The sequence below is a fragment of the Falco biarmicus genome, chromosome 8 (genome assembly GCF_023638135.1).
Source record: "Falco biarmicus isolate bFalBia1 chromosome 8, bFalBia1.pri, whole genome shotgun sequence".
In the NCBI taxonomy this organism is placed as follows: domain Eukaryota; kingdom Metazoa; phylum Chordata; class Aves; order Falconiformes; family Falconidae; genus Falco; species Falco biarmicus.
Genome location: NC_079295.1, coordinates 60,384,057 through 60,407,091, shown reverse-complemented (window position 1 = coordinate 60,407,091; position 23,035 = coordinate 60,384,057). Strand labels below are relative to the sequence as shown.

The 23,035-nt window shown below is 41.9% G+C and overlaps 1 protein-coding gene across 2 annotated transcripts in view; it reads right to left on the bottom strand.

The window, feature by feature from the left end:
* The window catches only part of ADAMTS2 (ADAM metallopeptidase with thrombospondin type 1 motif 2), a 261,263-nt gene that overhangs the window by 36,651 nt on the left and 201,577 nt on the right, over positions 1-23,035 (bottom strand). For both annotated transcript variants that reach the window (XM_056349882.1, XM_056349881.1), the window contains 3 exons: positions 13,016-13,099; positions 2,348-2,504; positions 1,441-1,546 (listed from right to left, as the gene is read on the bottom strand). In XM_056349882.1, coding sequence (XP_056205857.1) covers positions 1,441-1,546; positions 2,348-2,504; positions 13,016-13,099 — 347 coding nt within the window. The remainder of the gene's footprint in view (positions 1-1,440; positions 1,547-2,347; positions 2,505-13,015; positions 13,100-23,035) is intronic.

Here is a 23,035-nt window from a genome sequence, read left to right as displayed (position 1 = left end):
CCCTTGAGAGCAGTTTCACATGATTAGCTTAATCCACTTTCAAAATAGACTAAAAATGCCTTCTTTGGACTTCTGTGCACATCCGCATTTGTGAATTACTATGGCTAAACAGATCCATTTCTGGATTAAGGATCTAGTCCACTCTCCAGGAGTATTAACAGAAAATCATTCATTCTCCAATCTGGAGCTATTCAGGAGCTTATCTAACTTCTAAAAAATCAACCTTAGCTGAATTTGAAGCGATTTACAATTGTAGCCAAGTCTTTTGCATAGAAAAAAAATGACACCACACTGAAAGCTAGTTCAGACCAGGTGCTGTTGTTGCCCAGTAGCAATCCTGCATTGTTTAAATGTGAAACAGCCTGGCAAGTGTTGGGTGCTTTCCAGAAAATTAACCCAAGTTACAGGTATTTTTAAATTTCTTTTTACTTTATTATGAATATGTTTTCTCCTTTCCTTTGTTAGGATCTTATATTGCATTTCTTTACAAGCACTGTTTGATTTACGTGGGCGATAGCTGTCCATAATTTAAACCAAATTAACAGATTGGGGCTGAATGTGTTCTGAGGGATTACAAACATTCTTCAGTGGTATCTCTTTTAAGGCCGTGTATTCTTTTTAATCCTAATTCAAAAATTCTGGAATCAAATACCGTCTGGGTAACAATTCTATGTCCCTGTCTAATTAAGATATGTTTACAGTGATTTCAATAAACTTTGACACTTTTTTGTTTAAAGCCCTTAATAATTCTGATACAACAAAGAGAAAAGGGCCTGCAGGCTTTCTTAGGGAAAGCAGAATAGATGAGAACTGTTTGGAAAGAGCCTTTTGGGAACTGCTGTTCTACCAAAGAGAAAATGGGAAATCAGTGGGTGTTCCCTGCACACAGGCAAACTACAACACTCCAGGAGAAAGCAAAGCGCTGGCAACGGCTGCCGCCCGGTCATTGGTTCTAGTCACATCAATGAGTAAAAGGATTGTATTTTTTTATATGAGAGAGATAGAAGAATTGTAACCTCAGTGCTTGACACCTCGTTTCTATACAGTGTTGTGTCCTTTACCAGCAGTAACATATACAGATTATGTGCTTATTTAATATGGATTGTTTTCAAGAATCATATATTCCACTGACTCAATGAGTTCGTATTTCATCATTATGAGTACTTTACATTTCCATCAGGAGACTATAATACATCATTCAATCTACTCTCACAGCAGCCCTGGAAGATATTTTATTAGCTCTTTTTTCCATTTCAAAATACCAAAATATAAAGCTTACTTAAGATCATAAAGAAAGCTTTGAGAGAGCTGAGACCTAAAGCCAGAGCTAACCCTGAATATTGTTTCTTAACATAAGTTGCATCTTTCCAACGTCATTGGTGTTTGTCAGTCCCAAAGACATTTTCAGATTAGACACAAGATATCCACGGTTCTACTCACACATGTCCAGTTTCATGAGCCACCACAAATGCAGATGAAAAACCATCTTCATGGTTGAGAGTGCAGCTTCGAACAGGATGACACATTCCAGTGACTGGAGCATAGCCTGTGAGAAATAGCAAGCGTTCCAGAAAACGGACAAGTATGGAAAGGCAATGTGGTGAGAAGCTCTGAGCAAACAGATGTCTTCTGTCGTGACACAAATATAGTTGAAGTGGTCCTCTCAAGAGACCTCTGCCCCGGACATTTAATAGTGTGCTCCCTCATCAATGAAACAGATGAAAACAGCCTGCTGAACAAATTAGAACTATATTCCTGGCTCACCAAGAAAACTGCTGTTACCTCTAGGACCATCCTACAATTGTCTTCTCTTAAGTGCATGAAGCACCAGGGGAAAAGGACACCTCATGCTGCTGTGCTGACAGCAGGTCTGGCCAGCCCAAAAGGCACGGGGCAGCTCTCAGATTTATCCTCTCCAGTGAACAAACCCAATCAGGCAGAGCCCTGAAAAAAGGAAAAAGTGGACAGCACTTGGCCCTGCTTGTTCCAGCCTTCTTCATAATGATATTTCTTGGCAATCCTGCTGGAACACGGCATCAACTTCAGAGACTCCTTAATTTACAAAACCTATTTTTTAATATTTGGGTGTTTTCAGGACTCTTTACATACACATCCCATTTTCTTGGCTTCATCAACAGCAAGGAAGTGATCCAATAAATAATCCCACCAGTAAGAAAGGATAAAACAATAAGTGAAGCAGTTACAACTGAAAATGGCCCTACGCAGAGCTCCTGGGGAAAGAAAATGTTGATGAAAAGTCAACAAAAGATACACAATTAAACTCTGCATGCCTTGCCTTGCTAAGCGACAAATACAAATGCAAAACAAAACCTGATCTGCATCTCACCTTGCATGCCAGATGGACCAAAATCCTGCCGCGTGAGGAAGATCGCGTGGTCGTGATACTCCGCGTGCCCAGTGTCAGGTTTCTGTTGCAAGTAGGCCCAGCGACACACGTTCTCCAGGCTTTGTGAAGGGTTCCCAATCTCTATCAGACTCATAGACTGCACATGTGCAGGAAGAAAAAGAAAAAGACAACAATAGCTGTTTATTCAAAGCTTTGGCAATTTTTTTCCAACTTGTTCAGGCACTTGACTAAACACCCCGTTTCCATTACAAGTTTGTTCTTAATAAAGAGACAATTACATTTCAGAGAAAAAAATTTACTGGTTCAAGTTCACAGTTAGATTAAATGTGGTTTCTTCATTTAATGAGGTCTAAGTTATACCAAAATAATTAAAAAAAAAGATGTAACAGAAGAAAAATAAAAATATGGACATCTTAATGACAAAACTGATATTGTATTGTGCTGAGTGTTATTATTTCTGTGCCACTCTGGCACCAGTTTGCACCATTGCTTCCAGTCTGGACATACAATTTCTGGATGGAGCCCACGCCCCTGTTGGAACTGCAGCAGCTCTTGGCTGGTGGAGACAAACCCAGCATGGGGACGGGTAATGCCTAATGGTCAAGGGAAGCAAATCACAACAGCAGCAGCCAGCCAGCACCCTGCCCTGCTTCATCAGCCACTTCTGACGTGAAACCGAGCTGTTAGGGCTGTTTTGTCAGCCCTTTGAACACTACTGGGTGCTCTGTAAAGGTAAAAACTAAGTGGACTTTTTTCAGCTGTACTTGAATCAGTACTTTCAGAAACGGACTTTCCCAATGACTGCCTTTTAAAGTGCATTCTCTTTATCCCATTCCCTATCTGAAGATCGTTCAGAATCTAGCCCACTGTGGTACACTGTTCTCCCCATAAACCGCACGTTACACTGGTGGTATGCCGACATGGCTTAGCTGACTCAAATGAGCTAACATTAGGTGCGATGCAAAGGACAATTCTCTTGAACAAGAAAGAGAAAGGTATTTTTAAATCCACTTACTAGATTTACCTCTTTTCAAAACAGTACTTAAGAATTCCCAGCTAATTCAACTTAATACTGCGCATTGCTAAGACTTAAGAAAGCTTATTGTATGTGGGATGCTATAAAATGTATGACTAATTGACCCATCCCAGGCCTTCCAGGATTTGTAAGAACTACATATGTAAACCCTGGCTTTTCATTTGCAAAAATTATATTTCCATGACAACACTGTAATCATAACACAAACCACTACAATTTACATGCTATACTGTACTGTAAGCATTTGTCATTCCAAAATACTTAATGTAGAGCAAAACCTAGCCTGGGCCAAAAATAAGAGAAGCAATATAGTTTGTGTTTAAATACAGATGTATTTGACGTGTCCTCTAATTGAGCGCATGATGAAGTACACAGAGTATTGACTACATGAAAAAGAAAATCCTCAAAGGGTTGTGAAAAAACAACTGGAATTGATAAAAAAGAAAAGAAGTCTGCCAAACTGAGGTCTAATTTTGGCAAAACTGGGATATTACAATCCTGCAAATGTTCAGAAAAACAAATTAATAAACCAAATAGAGGCACAGTTTGGATTCTGATACCACTGTGGAATAAAAAAGTTGTAACATAATCCCATGCTGGATCATACTGCTTCCAGCCATAATTCCCTTGGAAATAACTGTATTTAAATGGTGGGACAGTTGCGGTACCGTTATTGCATCTTCGTATATTTATAAGAACAGACTTAAACAAACTTTGAGTGACTATTACAGGGTAAAATCCTGGCTCTTCAAGCAAAAATCCTATTCAGTTAAATAAGGTTTTACTATTGTTGAGGTCATTAATAACATCCATCAGTGGTAAAACAAAAACAAACAAGCAAACAAACAAAAAACCAATCTACATCATCTCCATGTTGTTCTCATTTCTCCAAAGCTTCACAAAAGAAATCAATCCTTCAAGGACTTCTGTGAGAAATCTTACTGCAAGATTGAAAAAAGCAAAGAATGCTGTAAAATGAAGTTGAGAAATCTCAAGTCACGTGTATCATCTGCTAATAGTTCTTTGTCTCATAATGACCTCCTCCTGTACCTTCTACCAAATGAAAATCACTGCATTGTGTAAGATGCATTGATCAGAAAACAAACAAAAAAATACACACTATCAACATGTGTTTTATTTAAGGGTATCCACATATTTTCAAAGAAATCTCTGCATGATCAGTAAACAAGCACAGAATATAAAAAAGTCATTATTTTCCAAATAACCACTGTTTTACAGCTTTCCTCTGTCATATATCACCTCTTCCCTTCCCACTAAACTGAAACCCTGCGGGTGGACTCCAGCACAGAAGTGAAAGATTAGTCTCTGAATGAACAATGCCGCAGCTTGCAGCACTTTTCTGATGAACAGCAAGTCTGCCAGACCAGCCTGCCGCAGCGCACCCAGCAGCTCCCACCGTCCGGGCATCCCATTGGCATCTGGCATGAGTCAACAACTGGTTTTACCATATACTTAAGTCAACTCCGAGAGCAAAACCACTGGTTTAGTCCAAGAGCATCTCAATGCTTATTTATCAAAACAGTGATTTCAGAGTTTGTCTTCAGGCAAATGGAAGGAGCACCAACTGGTTAATGTGGAGCATTGTGGGGTTTTTTGCCTCCAACACAATGGGGAAAATGAGGAAAATCCCTTTGGCATAAGAGGGGAAACTGAGAATGCACAAGTCTATAAAACATGTTTCAGCTGACGGCTTGACTTCTTTGCCAATGACACAATTTTAGCATCAGAAATGTGGCAAGTAAAATTGAGCCTTACTGCTCTTCTAAGTTGGGAAACAAGGCATCCAGTAGGAAGTAATTATTTTAAGCGTGTATGTGCTACAGATCTAAATAGCAAGTCGAGGTTCTGTGTCAGTGAGGAGTACTTCCACAGAGTAAGAGGAAAAACTCAGTCTACCTGCTGAGTACTAAAGTCCACTGAGCACTCAAATCATCTGCCCGCTAATCCCTCATCTTCCTTCACTGTAACGTAGCAGCCTGAAAAGAGAAACCCACTTGATTCACAACAAATTTTGCCCTAAATTCCTACTTTTTGCAATTTGTCGAGGACTTCCGAATCAGAAAGGCTCCAACAGCACTAACAGTGAGTACTGCGTGGCCAGGGAACAGCCAGTCTAGGGTCCAAGTCAGCTTCACAATTGCTCTGGTTCAGACCACGGACCACATCAGCCATAGTCCTCTGCTGATAGTAGGCAGTGGGGTGCCCCGGGAAGGAAACTAGAGGAGTGCAAGTATAACGTAGTATTTTCCTCCAAATAGCTTCCAAGGCTCCAGTGGTCTTTAGATCAGAGATTTCCTGAGCCAGACATGTCTTTATATTGCATTTTTATTCCCTTTTCCAGCTGCCTCGCCTTCACAGATAAACACTGTCATCCTGCAAGGAAGGAGCTTAGGAAATCATGGGACCAGGCACAGCTTGTTATTAGACAGGGCAGATGTAATATGTTTTGTAAGGATGTTGTCCAAAAAATTTACTCTCATAGAGATATCAGATAACACTTGATATTATTTTCTGTTGGAAGTCAATGGGGAGCTTTCATCAGACTCAGAAAGGCCCAGCCCCTTACCGAATGGACGAAGCGAAAGGAGAAGGAGGAAAAGAGATGAACTGCGTACAGTAATACGGGCTGTAAGTAAAGGTAAAATCCCTCTTTGTCAGACCGCAAACAGAGAAAGTCTGGGGGCTAGCAGGCTGCATCTGGAGGTGTAGGTGTTACTGTCGGCCAGCAAAGGGCCCACACTGTCAGGAAGACACAGGTCCTGCAGCTGGCTGGGAGCTCAGACCTGGCTGGGAAGGACCTCTTTCCAAACAGGACAGCAGGCCTGTGGAGAGCATTACTCAGCTGATCAGCAGGAAAACTGCCAATGGAAAGAGAAACTTTCCTTCTCACAGCAAGAAAAGCAAAAAAATCCGTGGGCATTTCAGAGAACTGCTGATGGAAACAGATGGAGATGTCAGCCAAGAAGTGGGAAGGCCTCAGTTGGGAGAACATCCCCCAGGCGAGGAGACACCACACAGGGTTACGAGGACATTCTGCCCTAGAGAACCAGCTGAGATGCTTGCTCTCAGAAATGCAGCATCTACTAAAGCCTTTCCATTTTCTTCTTTTTTGATTCTGCCTTAATTTCTTCTCTACTCCCTTCCTTCTTAGATGGAAGCAGCAGAAAAAAACTGAACAAAAATAGAAGAAAACGGAGTTGCAACTACCATTTGTACAAAGCGGTTGAGCAGGGCAGTAAGAAATGGTTGAAAGTCGTTACTACATAGATCCAGAAGCCTCTGAGCCTTCTTTGCTACATGCCTTGTCTTTTGGGAAGTTATCTGTGTGATATTCACTTCTCTGTTACAAAGACCATCATTTATGAAGCTGACTGGAAGGTCCTTCAAATACTTGTGGAGGTTGTTTGGCAAGTAAGAAATATGCCGATTTTTTTTCTTTAACAATTTCAAAGCTACTTAGAAGAAAACTGCAAATTTAGTCTATATTCTACCCAAACTTTTCAAGAATGTTCACGTTGCCCATACATGTGAAAGACACACTGGTATCACACATAGAACAGCAGCTTTCCTTGACCGTTTTATTCATCTGCCATTTGGCTTAACTGGGTACAACTTCGCGATGGTGTTGATGAGCAAGTACTTGAATTAAGTATGAAATTTAGGCTGGTCAGAAGCTTGCTGGAAAAGGACCTTTCCTAACTCATCCATTAGGTGGTGCTCCAAGAGTACCAACGGAGAAGGCTTTGCTGCTCTTCAGTAGCTCCAGAAGAAGGAGAAATGCGCTTAACTCGCTAGGCTTCAAACCATGGTAGCAAAAGTTGGACCATAGCAATGCGCATATTTGGGAAACAATCTAACATATGACTTTCCCTTCTTGAATGTGTAAAGTCTCTGCAAAACACACTGTTTACATTGCTCCTACTTGGCACTTCTACTGTTTATTGGATATTCGATTAGATCTTACATATTCTTCCCTCATCCTGAACAAGACAAGCAATAAATAAATAAATATAATTATTGAGTGACCATGGCAACCGAACTAACAAAAATAACTCATTCAGCACACTGTCATTTTGCATTCAAAGGATTTGTACAGCTTTCTTATGGCAGCAGTTTGTAAACATTTTTCAGTCTCTAATTCTGTATAAATGTAAGCAGATCAGGAATACAAAGTACTGTTTATCTATCAGCCAGCTCTACAGTCTTCAAGGTCCCAAAAAAACACACTGGGAAATTATAAGCTATGAGTCCAATACATAAATAAGCCAATTCAACAATTTACCCAGATAAAACCCAAAAGTGATAGTATCTCCTCTCATCTTTATCCCCACACTAGACATACGAAAACAGTGCAAAAATACGAACAGCAGCCAAAATGCTATGTAGTATGTAGGTTCTGGCCTTGCAACTTAGCCTGTGCAGAAATGGTTACTGGAGATGGCCAAAGGCTGGGGTCATCTACCAATGTCAGTGGAAGACTAAGACACTCAACTCACATTAGTGACCTTCTAGTACAAGAAGAGGATGGAGAAGGCTCAGGGGGATCTCGTCAAATTAGGAGGAGAATGAAGATGACTGAGCCAGAGTCTTCTCAGTGGTATCCAGAGAAAGGAAAAGAGGCAATGGGCACAAAATGAAAGATAAGAAATTCCATTTAAATGCAGGAGTGTTACTGTAGTTTTACCGTAAGAGTGGCCAAACATTGGGAAAGGTTGCCCAGAGAGGCTGTGGAGTCTCTGCCTTTGAGGACATTCAAAGGCCAGCTGGGCAAGGTCCCAAGCAACCTGCTCTAGGTGACCTAGCTTCGAGCAGGGAGGTTGGACTAGATGATGCCAGCCGTGCTTCCAAGCACAGCTATTCTATGGCCCTAATGTACAGCTAACATACTCCTTGCATTGCCAGGCACAACTACTCTCAGCCAGTCTTCATGTCTTCTCAGGACAAGCAGAGACAAGGGGAGCACCCATCCCTTTCCCTCCAGTCAGGGTCAACAGCAAAATGTTAAGGATGAACACCAGATTTAAGGGATAAACCCGACTTCTCCTTCCATCCCAGCTGTGTCACCTGTGCCACCCTCTGGGAAACAGAGAGAAAAACCTGGCTCAGACCAAACCACTGTTTTCCATCCTGGCTGAGCTGAGAACATCTCCCCTGCTTGCATCAAGCTTAGACATGAAAAGGTCAGATGGCAGAGATAAAGAGGGCACCATTTTATGAAAAGATCGAAGGCAAAATCTTGTCCCAAATGAATGCAACAGGAGCTCTGCTAATACCTCAGACATAAACAACTGAAAAATCCTTTTCAGCTGAACAGCCCTTTCCTACGAGATTTTACTACCTTCTTCCTGAACTGCCATCTTAAAGCCATTCGGTTTTTCTTCCCTCCCCTAATCTTTCTGAAAGGCCCTCTGCCTTCGTGGTCAGGTTCTTCTTTCAAGTTGACCAAGTACAACCACTTGTGCTGGGGCCAGCCTTCGTTCATCGCTAACGTGGGGTTTTGCTCCCTAATGGTTGCCATCCCAGATGCGTGCAGAGCAGACACAGCATCCCTCAGCCCATCCCACCCTGTTCCAGTCGGAATACGGGTGACTCAAGCTGTGCATGTGGCTCCAACGGAGAGTTCAGCGGTGTCCTGCCCTGCCACATTCACATTTCCCAAGAAATAATGCTCAAAAATCCTCAGGTGGCTGTATTTATTGAAACCTCTGTGGTTCAGGCAACAGTCTTTCTGACTTTTTTTTTTCATTAATAACTATCTTAATTACACCCATCCCAGCTAACGCGTGTGCTTTTCTCCACCGCTGTGCAAGGGCAGCTCATCTGCACACAAAGTCACCATTGTTGATGGACAGAGCATGGGGCTGGAGCCAGGAATTTATGAGGTCTTATCCCCAGCCTGCCAGCGGCCTTCTGTGTGGCCTTGGAAAATAACACTTAACGTCTTTAGTTTTTTAGCTGTAAAACGGGAATAATCATATTTATTCATTCACCTCAAAGAGGCGATGAGAGGATTTTATGTAGTGCTCAGGATTTAAATGTTTCCAAACAAAATTCATAATAACCAGTCAGGGTTTTTTTTAATCCACCCTCAGCTCATCTCTTGCCATCTCCTTTGCACTTGGTGATAGTGGTTGCTTTGCTTATTCCCCTGAGTATTCTACAGCTAGCTGGATTACAGAGCCGTTAGAACCAAAATAGGTCTAAATGGAATAATTTGTCCAAACATGGAATTATATTCCATCTCAAATGTATCCACAGTTTCCAAAATTTGAAACCAATCTTCCTACTACTGAAGTCAAGAAGGCAGAAGCAAGCCAGCTCATCTTTTTCTCATTTGAAGAAAAATACACCACAGGTACCCTGTTTACTTACTTGCAGTATCCCATCACATTAAAAAAGCCTGTGACTTTGGGAGTCAAAGTAATGAAAATGCAGACAAATGCCTGGCAGCTTCTGAAGCCACCACAGACATGGAGCAGCCTTTGCAGAACACCTTCTTTCTTAATAAATGAGCGGGCACCAGCCAGGCATGGTCAAAGCCTTCACATCAGTTGCTCTGGCATGTCAGATAGCATTGTTCATTTTGAAGTGCTAAGAGGAAAGTAGGGAGTCAGGAAAGGGCTGGTAGCTGCAGTCCGCCTACCCCTGCGCACGCTGCCCGCGTCCCAGCCTGGCACGCCTTGGCTGCCGTTCCCTCGCTCCAAGTCCGGAGGCGATAACCTACACAAAGTCCTAATTCAGTAAAACCATGTCAGCTCTTCTGAATTTGCCCCTGAAGTCATTTCAACATGTGATCACCAAGGAACGTCTTCCATTTTTTCATCTTATCAGGGCAATTAATGCAATTACTGAAATTATTGAAACTTTTGGATGTACGGTTGCCTGTGTTTGAAAATATTAAAAAAGTACATTTCAAGGAGCAGAGTACCTTCAAGCAAGAACCACTGAAAAGCTGGTTGCTATGCAACCCAAGTATTATTGTCCGTATTATTCTTATCAACAGATGACATATTGTATAAAGTAATATAATCCTCTTTTAAAGAAAACCACACTACAGTAGAAGGCTGTTCAGGGGTGGAGAATTGGCAATAGCTCAGAGTGCTGTCATAAACCTGACAGTGATGGTACATACTTCATCAATTACAGAACCATAATGCAATTATTATGATTATTTAAATGGCACCCTTGATAATATATATAAATTGCCTACAATGAAGCAAATTAATCTGAAGATACCAGCTACATGCTTTCAAAAGAAATGCTTACCCAAACAAAACTGGGAGAATATTCTCATGTTGTGAAGCCAACCAGGCTGCTTCATTCCTGCACTGCCTTAACTTGTACACACGCCCTTCCTTTTATTATGCACTTTGAAGATCTATTCCTAAAAACTGTTAGTGCTGATGTGTGGGACAGTAAAATATTGAAGGCTTTGTTCTAATTCCTCAGAACAGGTTCAGAAAGCAAGAACTACACACCTTTTCTCTCTGTTTTTCCACTGCTAAATAAGCCCAACCCTACAAAGAGAAACCTCCTCACCTTCTACTCCCTGGTACTAGTCCTTTGAACAAGAGCTTCAAAAACATGAACATAAAAAAAATGTATTCTTATACAGTCAGGGCATGGAGGCCCCCACACCACCATGCAGAGGAGCTCTGAAATGATACCTTTTACATTCATCTTACTTTTTTCAGAAAGCCATAAATTGCCTTTCATGTAAATAAGAATCAGATACAGAAATGCAAGAAAAATTATCTTCATGGTTATTTAGGGCAAGCTTGAGATGCTAGAATTATTCTATTTTATGCCCTGCTGAAACCAGCTGGATAACTCAGGAACTAAAACGTTGTCCACTGCAGATTACGGATCTAGAACCCAGAAGCAGACTACCCACAAGGAGATTACATAGTGCTACCCGCAACTGTTATTTTTGTGATGTGGCCAAAGACCCACCAAGAAGTGAAGGTTTTCATGCTCCACCCACTCTCCTCTCTAAAGAGGATTAATATGAGATTGATAACTTTCAAATTATCAATGGACAACACTTAAACCTTCACAAAAAAATAAAGATTCTTCAGGTTAAATGAGGTCTACAGTAGTTACAATCTGCCAGCAGAAAAATGGCAGATGTTATCAGAGCTCAGACTGGTGCAGTTCTATAGAGCTAAAGACGGACACACATAACAATTATGAAATACTTACGAAATAAGGACAGCAAAGAAGTGACTAGCCCATGTGCTAATTCTGCTGGCTGCTACTACTACTTTTATGGGAATGATTAGTCAATCTGCAATCCCTCAAATTGCAGCAATCACAAAGATATTTCAATTATTTTGTAATTTAAAGTTAACTACACCATGAACTTTCGATCACAAAATGACAAATGTGACCTTTTTTACCTTTTATTTTAGGACACACATCTGATTAAGCTTATCCCAAGCATGTAACTACATCATCATCTATATCACTGCAGGAAGGGCAGAGATGGATTGGTGTGTTCCCACATGGGGAAGCTCCAGCAGAACAATTCAAACCAAATCCAGTAACTGGTCTCCAGCGAAGTCCAGACTAAAATTCAGACCTCCCTCACTTGTGCCAGGGAGGAAAATTCTTAGCTGGTATTGAGCAGGGTAAACTGGTGAATGTCAGTGGAGCTTCACCACTGACACCATCTGTGCTGGCTCTTCACTGATAGCATTTCAGGAACTTGCATGAACACACACGGAGTCTTCCAGAACCCAGGTTTGTTACATGAACATGCAAATGCCAGCAACTCCAGTCACAGAAAGGTACATCAGATTTTAACACTCTGCTTTGAGCAGCTGGGCATGCTGCTGTATGAGAGCGCACTAAAATTGCATGTCCTTAACCAAAGCATTTGTCAACATAGTCACATCGCCCTGTTCCTGCTTCCATGGAATTTCATGTTAATTTGGCAAAAACAGGACACAGGTACTGAACAGTTCAATACTTTTGAAAACCATTTAGTATTTCATTCCTCTTTACCCGAGTTTCACCTGTAGAGTAACCCCTTCCACAGAAACAGAGAACAAACCCTTGGTGTTCTTAATTACAGACCTGATCTGCAGAGCTCCTGCCTTCTGGCCCCTATCCCACAGAACTCACACCTAACTTTAAGCACATGTGTAGTCCCGTTAACGTTAGGCACAAGTTTAAATGAGTTCTTGGAATAAGGCTGTAGCCCTCAGCATCTTGCAGAACCGCTTTTGTGTTTACTGTCACTTACATACAGTTCTACCACAACACCTTGTGTTTTCTTTAGGAACCAAAATGTTAACTACGTTTCACAGATTATTTCAAACAAATCTGAAAAGATAGACTGCCAGAGCTAAGCAGCAGCTTAAAATGACACAGGGAAAACCCAGAAGAAATTGAAAGTATTTGAAATGTGATGTTCAAAAGATAAACAAATATATGTAAACATAGAAGTTCTTTATATTCATAGACCGGTAAGGACAATGTATGAATTAAAATACAAAGCTGATACACATCACCAGTAACTACACTGTTCATAAAAGAATGAAGTTCAGAGATATCGATGTCTTCTATTTAAATTAACCTTTACTTACCTTGCCGTGGCTCAGCAGGATTATCCTCACCAAGACAACATTAATGTGAGCACCCAGGGACTCATCATGATAAATTTCATTAACCTGCAAAAGAGTTCAGCACTTTAACCATGGTATTGGCAACAAGGAACTATGAAAGCAGTGATACAGCCGTACCTTTTATGCACTGCCATTAAGCCAAAGATCACTTTGTGATTCTACATAAAACAGGAAAAATTCCACCAATGTAAGAGGGAATGTTTTCTTTTCTAAACTCTGCTGTAGCCTCCCAACAGCTCATAATTCAGGAGATCATTTAAAATCAACACATCATCAGAGACTTCATATTAACAGGTATTTAAGTGGCAGCCTAAGCATACCTAGACGTATCACAGTGCACCTACACAATGCAGCTGAGCCAATCCAACAGCTACTGATGCTAAGAGGGAAGATTCCCAGCTCCTCCCTACCTCATGGCAGTGGTGTGTCCCCAGCCCAGAGCCCAGTAATCCAAGCAAAACCCTGAAGAGCTCTCTGCTGGGCCAGACTGTGCATGGGGAAGGCGACAAGTGAGCAGAGGGACGGGACCTCTCTCCTGAGAGCCATCTGCTGGATGGGCTCAGCTGCACCCTGTAACTCTCCCATCTGGGACCCATTACATCACATCACACTTTGACAAGAGGATACACCTCCCTCAAAAAGTGTGGTTGGCCACATGGGCTGCCTTTATTGTGTGTCAAAACTAATCAGCGTTAAACTTTGCAAGCAGAACAAAAGCTACAAAATGCCAGCAAATTAAAAACTGTCTTCTCTCTTCACACTAGAGCTACATAACTGAACGTGCACATGGGGAAATCACCGCAGGAACACTGAAAAGAAAACTGTAAATATTTGAAGTAGAGAATGAAATGTGGATGTATAAAGATTACTTGGGAAACACTGCTACCAGCAAGCTAGGCAAATATTAACTGTTAGAGGCTGGTGTGGGTATTTGGTGATGCAGACTGCATGAGACGCAGCCAAACAGCAGGAGGTTAGCTTTACAAATTAGAAGAGGCAGATGAGTTTCCCTGCAAGGCAAACATCTTTCCTAAAACCTCCTTCCCTTGGTAAAGGTTGCACCAAACTGGACTGCTTTGCTGGCTGGACCTAAATTTCATTTATTCCTACAAAGTAGATTCATTACTACAAGCTAGTAAGTAACTTTCAGAAAACCTTTCATTAGAAACATAGTAAATAATGTCCTGTTTCTTCCATCAGCCCTAGTTTTAGTGGTCTGTCTTTTACCTCTATAAAAATCATCAAAAATAAATACATCAGTGTAGGTTTTGCTAAGCAATCCTCACTGACAGTTTAAAGTCAATTTTAATTCATTTTTATCAGTATTTTTGGATATTTTTTATCCATTATTTTAGGATATTTTAGGATACCATCCTAATTTTATGCCTGGTAAAACCCAAGTTTTTGGAAGTCCTGAGCATCCTCTGCCTGTGGTAAGGAGGCAGCGTGGCTGGACGGCGGCCCCAGGAGCAGGCATCTGCCTGGGCACCTAGGGAACGTGCTGTCGGATGCCCGGGATCCAGGCTCGTTGCTCATTGCTGAGCAGAACCTTGGCTAGAAGATGGTGGGTGAGGAACCCATGGCTACAACCAGCTTCAGGGGCCACTATTTACATTACAGCATAGAAGTGGCTGATCTGTTCAGATCTGCTTTGTAAACAACACCTTTGGAAATCAGATAATTTATTTACACGTCTATATAAGATTTATTTTCCTGTATTTAAAAATATCTTTTACTTTGAGGACCATTACCAAACACAGATTATAAAGAGGTAAAGCATAAAAATGCGTATCGCTTCACGAAAATTCTTTCACCCAGGAAAAAGACCCTTGCGTGTTGTCAGGGGAGGCAAGGATATTAATTTGCCTCGCTCTTCATGTAGTGGGAAGAGAGCACACACATTAAGGATATGAGGCTGAAATAGGCTGTAAATTACATATACATGAAATTATTACCAAACAAAAACTCCTGTGTATAGAGGACAGTAAACACAGCTTGTAAATAAGTACTTAATTAGTTCATAAAGCATAATCCAAATGACTGCACACCGCTCTCTCATTAACTTCCAGAATTTAACCTAAGCCTCTTTTAACAATAGTTGAGTAACGGAACAACCGTATCGCTGTTGCGTGCCAAAATGAAACTTGGCTTGAAAACGTTAATGGAACAGAATTGAAACACTGTTTGACTGTTCCTGCAAATGACATCTAACAAACAAACTGTGAATGAACAGAAAAGCACAAGCGCTGTAAAAAGCTGCTTGGTTCTCTTGGAATACTGGATTTTCTGCAAGACAGTGGGTCAATTCAAAACTCTGGGTCTTGGTTTCATTAATAAGGATGAGTCCAACCCCTCTTCACACAGCAGCTGAATTGAACCCTCTGCGCCCTTCTCTAAGACAAACCGTGGCTTTACTAGAAGTATCTCACTGCACATAGATAATACACTGAAATAGATGCTTTTCTTCTTTTCAGCACGGCCTAAATTGCACCTATTTGTTTCAGGAAATTATTAAAGGTAAGAGATCCAAGCAACTGAAAGTTGTGCTTTCAAATGTGCATTAAAAGTGCACACACCGAAAGGGCCTCCACAATCCCTAGCTCAGATTCTCCAGATTTCTACCTGCTCCTTTCAACAGGAAAGCGAGTTAATTTAACGCAGTTCATTGTATAGGGCACAAAATGACAAAATGACCAACCAACCTGTGGTATCAGAAAGCTCCAGGCTCTCATCCAGCACAACTGCTGAAATGTTTGTTTCAAAGCAGAAATTATCATGAATATAATGAATATATGTGTTCAGATGTCTGTGTAATGAATACACATCGGTGTGAAAACAATTACATAGTACTTTTACAGCACTGCATCTCCGTGTACTTCAGTAGGACATCCTGGTTTACATCAACAGAAGAAAAATCATAGTCGATCTCCTGTTGTTCTTACATCAGTAAGTCTAAAATTATGTTGCTGCATAGGAAAAGAAAGTACACAGAGGCTGTCCCAATATCACACAGCTCCTGAACTGAAGGCAGTGAATGAATTAAATCTTGTTAGATGTCCTACAGTGATTCAGCATTTATAGAGGGTGATGAGGAAGGCTGGGTAAATCTCAAAGAATTCAAAGCATGGTGGAATACTGTAAAGAGACTTTCATCAGGCTATTGTAGTTCACAAACTATTTTGGGATAACTTTGGTTTATTTTTCTGGGATACTTCAATCAAAGCAAAACATGCATTTCTATTTAAAGTTTCTGTTCAGAAATCAGGTTGGCACAGATTGGTGCTACATAAGAAAAACAAAGACTTCATTTTTTTCTTCTGTCCCTCCCTGCTTATTTTATAATTCTTCTGCCCTGAGCAAGTTTCAAGTCAGCACAGTAAGCACATACAATACATCAAAAACCCCAACTAAAGACAAGCTAAGTATTTGTGAGATGCATCATGCTTTGTAACAGAAGCACTGCAAAGTTTTTAACATTGAGCAAAGCAGGGCCCAGTCCCTCAAGTGAATTTTGAAGTGTGCTATAATACAAATAGTAATAAAGAGGCTGCAGTTTTGCTAGTCTCAGCGTGGAGTGGGTTACCTACTGATACAGCTGGCAGGATTTTTAGGGAAAGTCAAGTGGTTCCCTGAATCTCTAATTAAACCAATGCACAACAGGAGAATTATCTGCATATTTTGGCAAGTCATTGGCAAAGTCATTCATGCAGTTTGAAGGAGTTACCAGCATTGCAAAGTTTGTTAGTGTCTGCTATGCAAAAGACAGCCCACTTCATCACAACATGGCTCCATCCCACTGAACCATAAATCATCGCGGCTGAACTCGTCCCCAGGCGCACCCTCTGCAGCGCCATGCACTGCACCGTACGGCTGGCTGAGCACCGCATCCCCAGGCTCCCTGAGAACGTACCCCTGGCGGACATCGCACAGTTTCCACCTCTGGCTACCATCAACCTCAAACGGATCTGACCCAGCTACAGCGGCCATCAGAGGGCATATCTCATCATTTGGAGAGGGCACAATACAAGATGCAGTTTATGCATCTGGCTTTTCAGTCACCTCAAATTGCTGATCCATCCAACCCAATTAGACTGCTCTTTGATCACCCAACATCCTTATGTAACTACTGTTGCAGAAACTACCGATGGCTACGTGCTCTCGGGCGGAGCAGGGACCACGTGTGGATCTCTGCCAGAGCGATAGCGGAGGAGCTGGAGAGCATCAATGTCTTCCCCATGGGATGGCAGAGCTCCTGGCAAGCCATTGTTTGAGCCCAGCCCGAGATGCAGCTCATTCATCAGATCATAATTATCTGCAGCAAAGCCTCAGTGCCTGGTGGGCATCCAGTGATTGTCTATTTCTGTAAGAAACGGCTGTTTTGAATTACAGAATAGGAACCAGAAATGTCATGGTGGATACTGAGCACAAAGTTTTGTAATCTGACACTCCCAAAAGTGTTCCCCTCTCACTTTATTTTTCTGTGTTCCCACTTCAAACGCCACTATCCTCTTTATTCTCATCGCCTCCTTTATGCTTTTGAAGATCCCAAACTAACATTTCTAACATTCCCAAAGCTTCATCTTAATCCCACAGGAATAACATTACATCAATTTCTCGTGAGATAAACTATGGTCACATATAAAGTCATCAGGCAAAATCCAGGGCTCCCAGTCTCCCTTTCTAGTCCTTACAAGGCATTTCCTCATTTCCTCAGAGAAGAACTCTTTTTTTCTGAAATCTTTGTTGAGCGTCACAAGGGAAAAAGAATAATGAAAGCACACCCTACACATGAAACCTAAAAGGTCAAACCGTGATCTCAGATTTGGAAAACATATATCATTCTGCTCAAAACCACAGGCAACAGGCAGTTTTAGAAGAGCTTGGCAACGTACATCCTGAAGTGGAGATAAGAATCTGGCATTTTGTATGCAAATATGGGTCCGAGTCCTGATTTACCTTCCGTGGTGTGAGAGTCAGTAGATGTTACCAAGTCCAAGTTAGCTGCTTCTGATCAAAATGAAAAACATTCCCCAAAGCAGATGTGTTGGCAATACACGGGGTAGCTTCATGTTACGGGTCTCTATCTCATCTTCGACTGTAACTTTGGCTTTAGAAAGGTCATAGACTTTGTTTTCTGACTTCATGACTAATTTATTTTTCTTAGTTCCTCCCTAAGGCTCTTGGAACTCCTCATTCTTGCCCACAAACCACCGCTCTGAGAAGTTTCTCTAAACACTGTAAATTACCTTTGCACCAAATGACTCAGTATTTTTCTGAATTACTGTCTCAAGACCACTTTAATAAAATCAACTATCGTATCATAAAATAATCAAGCAGATTCATTTATTATAGTACTACAAGGGATAAGGGCATGGTTTCAATGTAATAAATATGATGACCTCTTCAAATCTAAGTGGTTTGGTTAAGAAAAGCATCCAAAATTTGAAAGCTGATACTAATTACCCATACTCCATCACACAAACCACACTGTCACAACTCAAAAGTTCCTAACTGCAACCTTTACAGCTAAAGTTCATGTTGATATTTGGAGTAAAGGAAAAAATATCTGTAACTACCATCTACTTCAAGGATGGTACCAAAACCTGTGTGATGCTCTGTGCTATGTCCAACAGGGCATCAAGGCACATTCCAGCTAATAATAATGAGCAATGCTCACCTAATTGACACTGGAAATAATACCCCTGTGAAAACGAGTAAAACCTGTAAGAGTTCAGAGAGGGCGTTCTGCAAGACCTCCTCAAAACCCAATCACAAGTACAACTTCCACTGTAGTGTGGCAATTAAGATAATGAACAGAAATAATCTCATGAGGCCTCTTTAGAAACTGTTCTTCTCACTAGTCACAGCTACTGGTTTATAATGAACAGTCAAAACATGGAATTAACTCACATGCATATATTGAAGTTTTCAAACAAGCTGCAATTCAACTATTGACAGCTGAAGTCGCTCAGATGAATAGACCTGGACTTGCATTTGTTATTTGTGGAACTTCTTAGAGTTCCTTCAGATCTGAAGTGTACATATTGAAATGAACTGAATTGAAATAATGAGTATCAGTGCTTATGAATTACTTAGGTTTTTTTTAAATGCAGTCAATTCTATATTACAAATATTCTTCCCGTCTAAAAAAAATGCTTTTTATTTTAAGAAGCATGATTCTGAATACAGGGTGCACCATTATTTCAAAGTATTCAATCATCACTTTCTTTTTAACAGCTTGAATTAGACATGCTTTCAGGTTTTCATCCAACTGCCAGTTAGAAACCGATGGCATTTCTGCCCTTTCCTCTCATTAGGGACTTGCTGCTCTGTACCTGCAAATCTTCATCCCTCATCAGCCAGAGATACGAAAGCAGAAATCTCATCTATAATAGTAGTATCATGTTCAACCTATTAAAGAGGATGGATAACATATTCAAAAGTGCCTCAGGGCCACAATTTCAAAGATATGTAGTGCTGAAAGATGCAGGTGAAAGACTCCGGGGACTTTCCAAAGCCCCCAGCTGCATAACTCCCATTGACTTCAATTATTCCAATGAAAAGTTGTTTAATGTATTTGTTCTGTTCACTTAAAGTCCAGGAGGGCATAATCCCATGGGCTAATTTTTAAAACTGATTCTCACTGATTTCAAAGGCAAGTAAATGACTAAATATTCAGATAAATCTAGCCCAAAGTGAGGCATAAATCCTATTTAGAGTCTATCTCTGTTTGAAAGAATGGCAGTTAGGCACCTGTCTCCTTTGAGGAGATGGGTTTAGCATCGCAAACATTTTGGCCATATATCCATTACACAGATGTAACAGAGGCCAACCTCTAAATACCGCAATATCACATCTTTTACAGTAAAGGGATGGAAAGGAAATTAAAGACTTTTTCCCCTGAAAATTGTCCAAAAAATCAAAAAAGTTACATACTTTTGTAGACTTCTTCCAAAAAAATGCAGGGATGACAAGTGCCAGCATTTGAAAACGAGGTAGTTGAGGAGTTGAGGAATATTGTGGAGGAAGAAAGAAAAAGTATACAAGAAAAAGCTAAAACAGGGACCTCAATGGGGAAAAAAACCCACAATATGAAGAGGGGCATGGAAGTTGAAGACTTGAAGTCAAGACAGATAGAGCCAGTATGTTCAAAACCATTTGCAATTAAGCTTATTTCATGAGACTTTGCTATTTGGAATGACTGAAATATTGGAAGATCACTTAATCTGCTTCTGCCTCTTTGGGAAGTCTGTTTTGAAGATATCCATCCTGGATGTGACCCTAAACACAGGATTGTAGAGGCTGAAATATTCACCCTAATCAGTAACGCAGGCTCAGCCAGATAAATGTACTGGTGAGTCTCAGGTCTGCTGCTCTTCCACAGCAAGCAGCAAACGTCCTGCTTCATCCTGGAAACCATTTTTAAAAGGACTACGAAATGACCAGAGAATTTCAGCCCCAGGGCTGGCTACTACCAGAACCCCCTTTAGAATTTTTTAGGTTGGAAAAGACCTTTAAGATCGAGTCCAAACGTTAACCCAACACTGCCAAGTCTCACTAAACCATGTATCCAGGTGCCACATCTAAGCACCTTTTAAATACCTCCAGGGATGGTGACTCCACCACCTCTCTGGGCAGCCTGTTCCAATGCTTGACAACTCTTCTGATGAAGAAATTTTTCTTCATCTCCAATCTAAACCTCCCCGGCACAACTTGAGGCTGATTCCTCTTGTCCTGTCACTTGTCACCTGGGAGAAGGGACGGACCCCCCCTGCCTACACCCCCCTGTCAGGCAGCTGTGGGGAGCGAGAAGGTCCCCCCTGAGCCTCCTCTTCTGCAGGCTGAGCACCCCCAGCTCCCCCCGCCGCCCCCCACCAGGCTGGTGCCCCAGCCCTTCCCCAGCCCCTGCCCGTCCCTGGACACGCTCCAGCCCCACACAACCAGCCCCTGGGCCCGGCCTGCCCAGCCCCCTGCAGAGCCCCCTGCCCCCCAGCACATCGACGCTGCCCCCAGCCCGGTGCCACCCGCAGCCACACTGAGGGGCACTGGCTGCCCTCGCCCGGGGCACTGACAGAGACGCGGGACAGGGCTGGCCCCAGCCTGAGCCAGGGAACACCCGTGTGCCCAGCACCAGCAGGATGTGACTCCATGCCCCGGCCGCTCACCCGGGGACAGCGCCCGGCCCGGCCACTTAGCTCAATAATGTGCATCCAGCACCCTGCTCCTCCTCCCAAAGCATCCTGCAGTGAAATCCTTTTGCCTCCCAAGCAACAAGATTATTCTCCAATGCCACTTCTAGACTTGTACTTTTCTAATATTTCCCAAACACTTGTATGAGCAGACAAAATCCCTGGGTTTTTTAGCTGCCTTCTTGCTGAAATTAAATTACCTTCCATGCTCTTGAGTAAACTACAGAGCAGCAAGATACGGCCCAAATATCTCTCCTCTGTTGCAATGCTCCTGCATGCTATAAATATAAAGTTAATTTGTGCAATGTGTGGGATCACGCTTGGAAATGAAAAGCACTGTGCAAGCTAATATCCTTCCCAGGAAAAAACACAGCATGACGTACAAAAGAAAATGGTGCAAGCAAGAGGCAGCCGAGGGTCTCTAAAACGAAAACAATGGCATATTTTCCAAAGATTGACTGAATGTCCTAATGGTGCTGACCAGAGGAAAGAGAGGATGTCAAGAGAAACCAGAGGTTTTGTATGAGGAAATGACTGGAGGATGAAAAGGGGGTGGCAAGAGGCCGAGCTCACTGAGGTGAAACGGCTGGCGTACAGTCAGGCGATACATGGCTGCAGCCCAAAGTGTTAAAAATCCTCTGGCGTCTATCACCATTCGTTTGGGAGTGACTTCACTTCCAAACTTCGGGATAAATATTAGCACAGCTATTCAAGATACCCAGGACACCCAGCCCCTGTTTTTTCTCACTTTATGGCTTTTAGGTGTGGACTGTAACACATCACTTCAGCAGCACAAAACAGATTTTACTGAATAAGTCATTGCGTTGGGCTTGAAAAAAAATATTGTTTTGATTGGGTTGGTGGTAGGGTTCCACCCAAGATCCCTGGGAAAAGTTCATTAAGGACAACTGCTCACACCACCACACAATGAAACCAAGGGCAGTGGGGAGAAGCAGCCATGCTGGCAGTTCCTTCTGGGGAAGTGATACCGTGCCTCCAGGAGCTTGGGCATAAAAGAGGATTCACCTGGGATTTATTTCATTTTTGGAAACACAGAAATTCACCTATTTGGACACCCTCTTATCTTTAGTAAATATTTCCACTACTATTTTATTTACTTACTATGCATTCTGTGACTTTATGCTTACTACCTTGTTACCGTACGAAGCTAACTGATTTTATGCTTAACGCCTTGTTACTGTACAAAGCTAATTGATTACAACCATAAAACCAGCAGGGTATGCACAATCGGATGGTTATGGTAGGATCTTCCACCAGATTTAAGAAGACAGCTGGAATTTTTTGTAGCTATCTCTTCTTTTTCAGCTACTCTTGGACCTATGCATCTCATTAGCAACATACTGCATACATGTGTTCCCAAACAACTAGAGATCCTGAGGCTTTTTATATTGGGCCCATTTCCTACCAAAAAAAACCCCCAAAAACACGACCAAAAAAACCAACCAAACAAACAAAAAACCAAACCTGAACAACTATGCAAGGAGGTAGAAAGGAGCACAATGGAAGAGTCACTGTGCGAATTTCAGCAAAGGAGATCAAAGCAATAGTCTACGCTGAAATACACCTTACATCCAGCTAGTAATGAGGGCAAGAGCTGCAGGAGCGGCCAGCTGGAGTTATTCTGCTGAGAGGAAGAAGTTCTGTGTTGTGATGTCCTTCGACACGATACAGGTTCCCAGCATTGCCTGGTATCTGCAGTAACAAACCCCTCTTGCCTTTCTATACTGGAGCAGTGCTTGGAGAGCTGGAAACAGAACTGGTTACCATCACC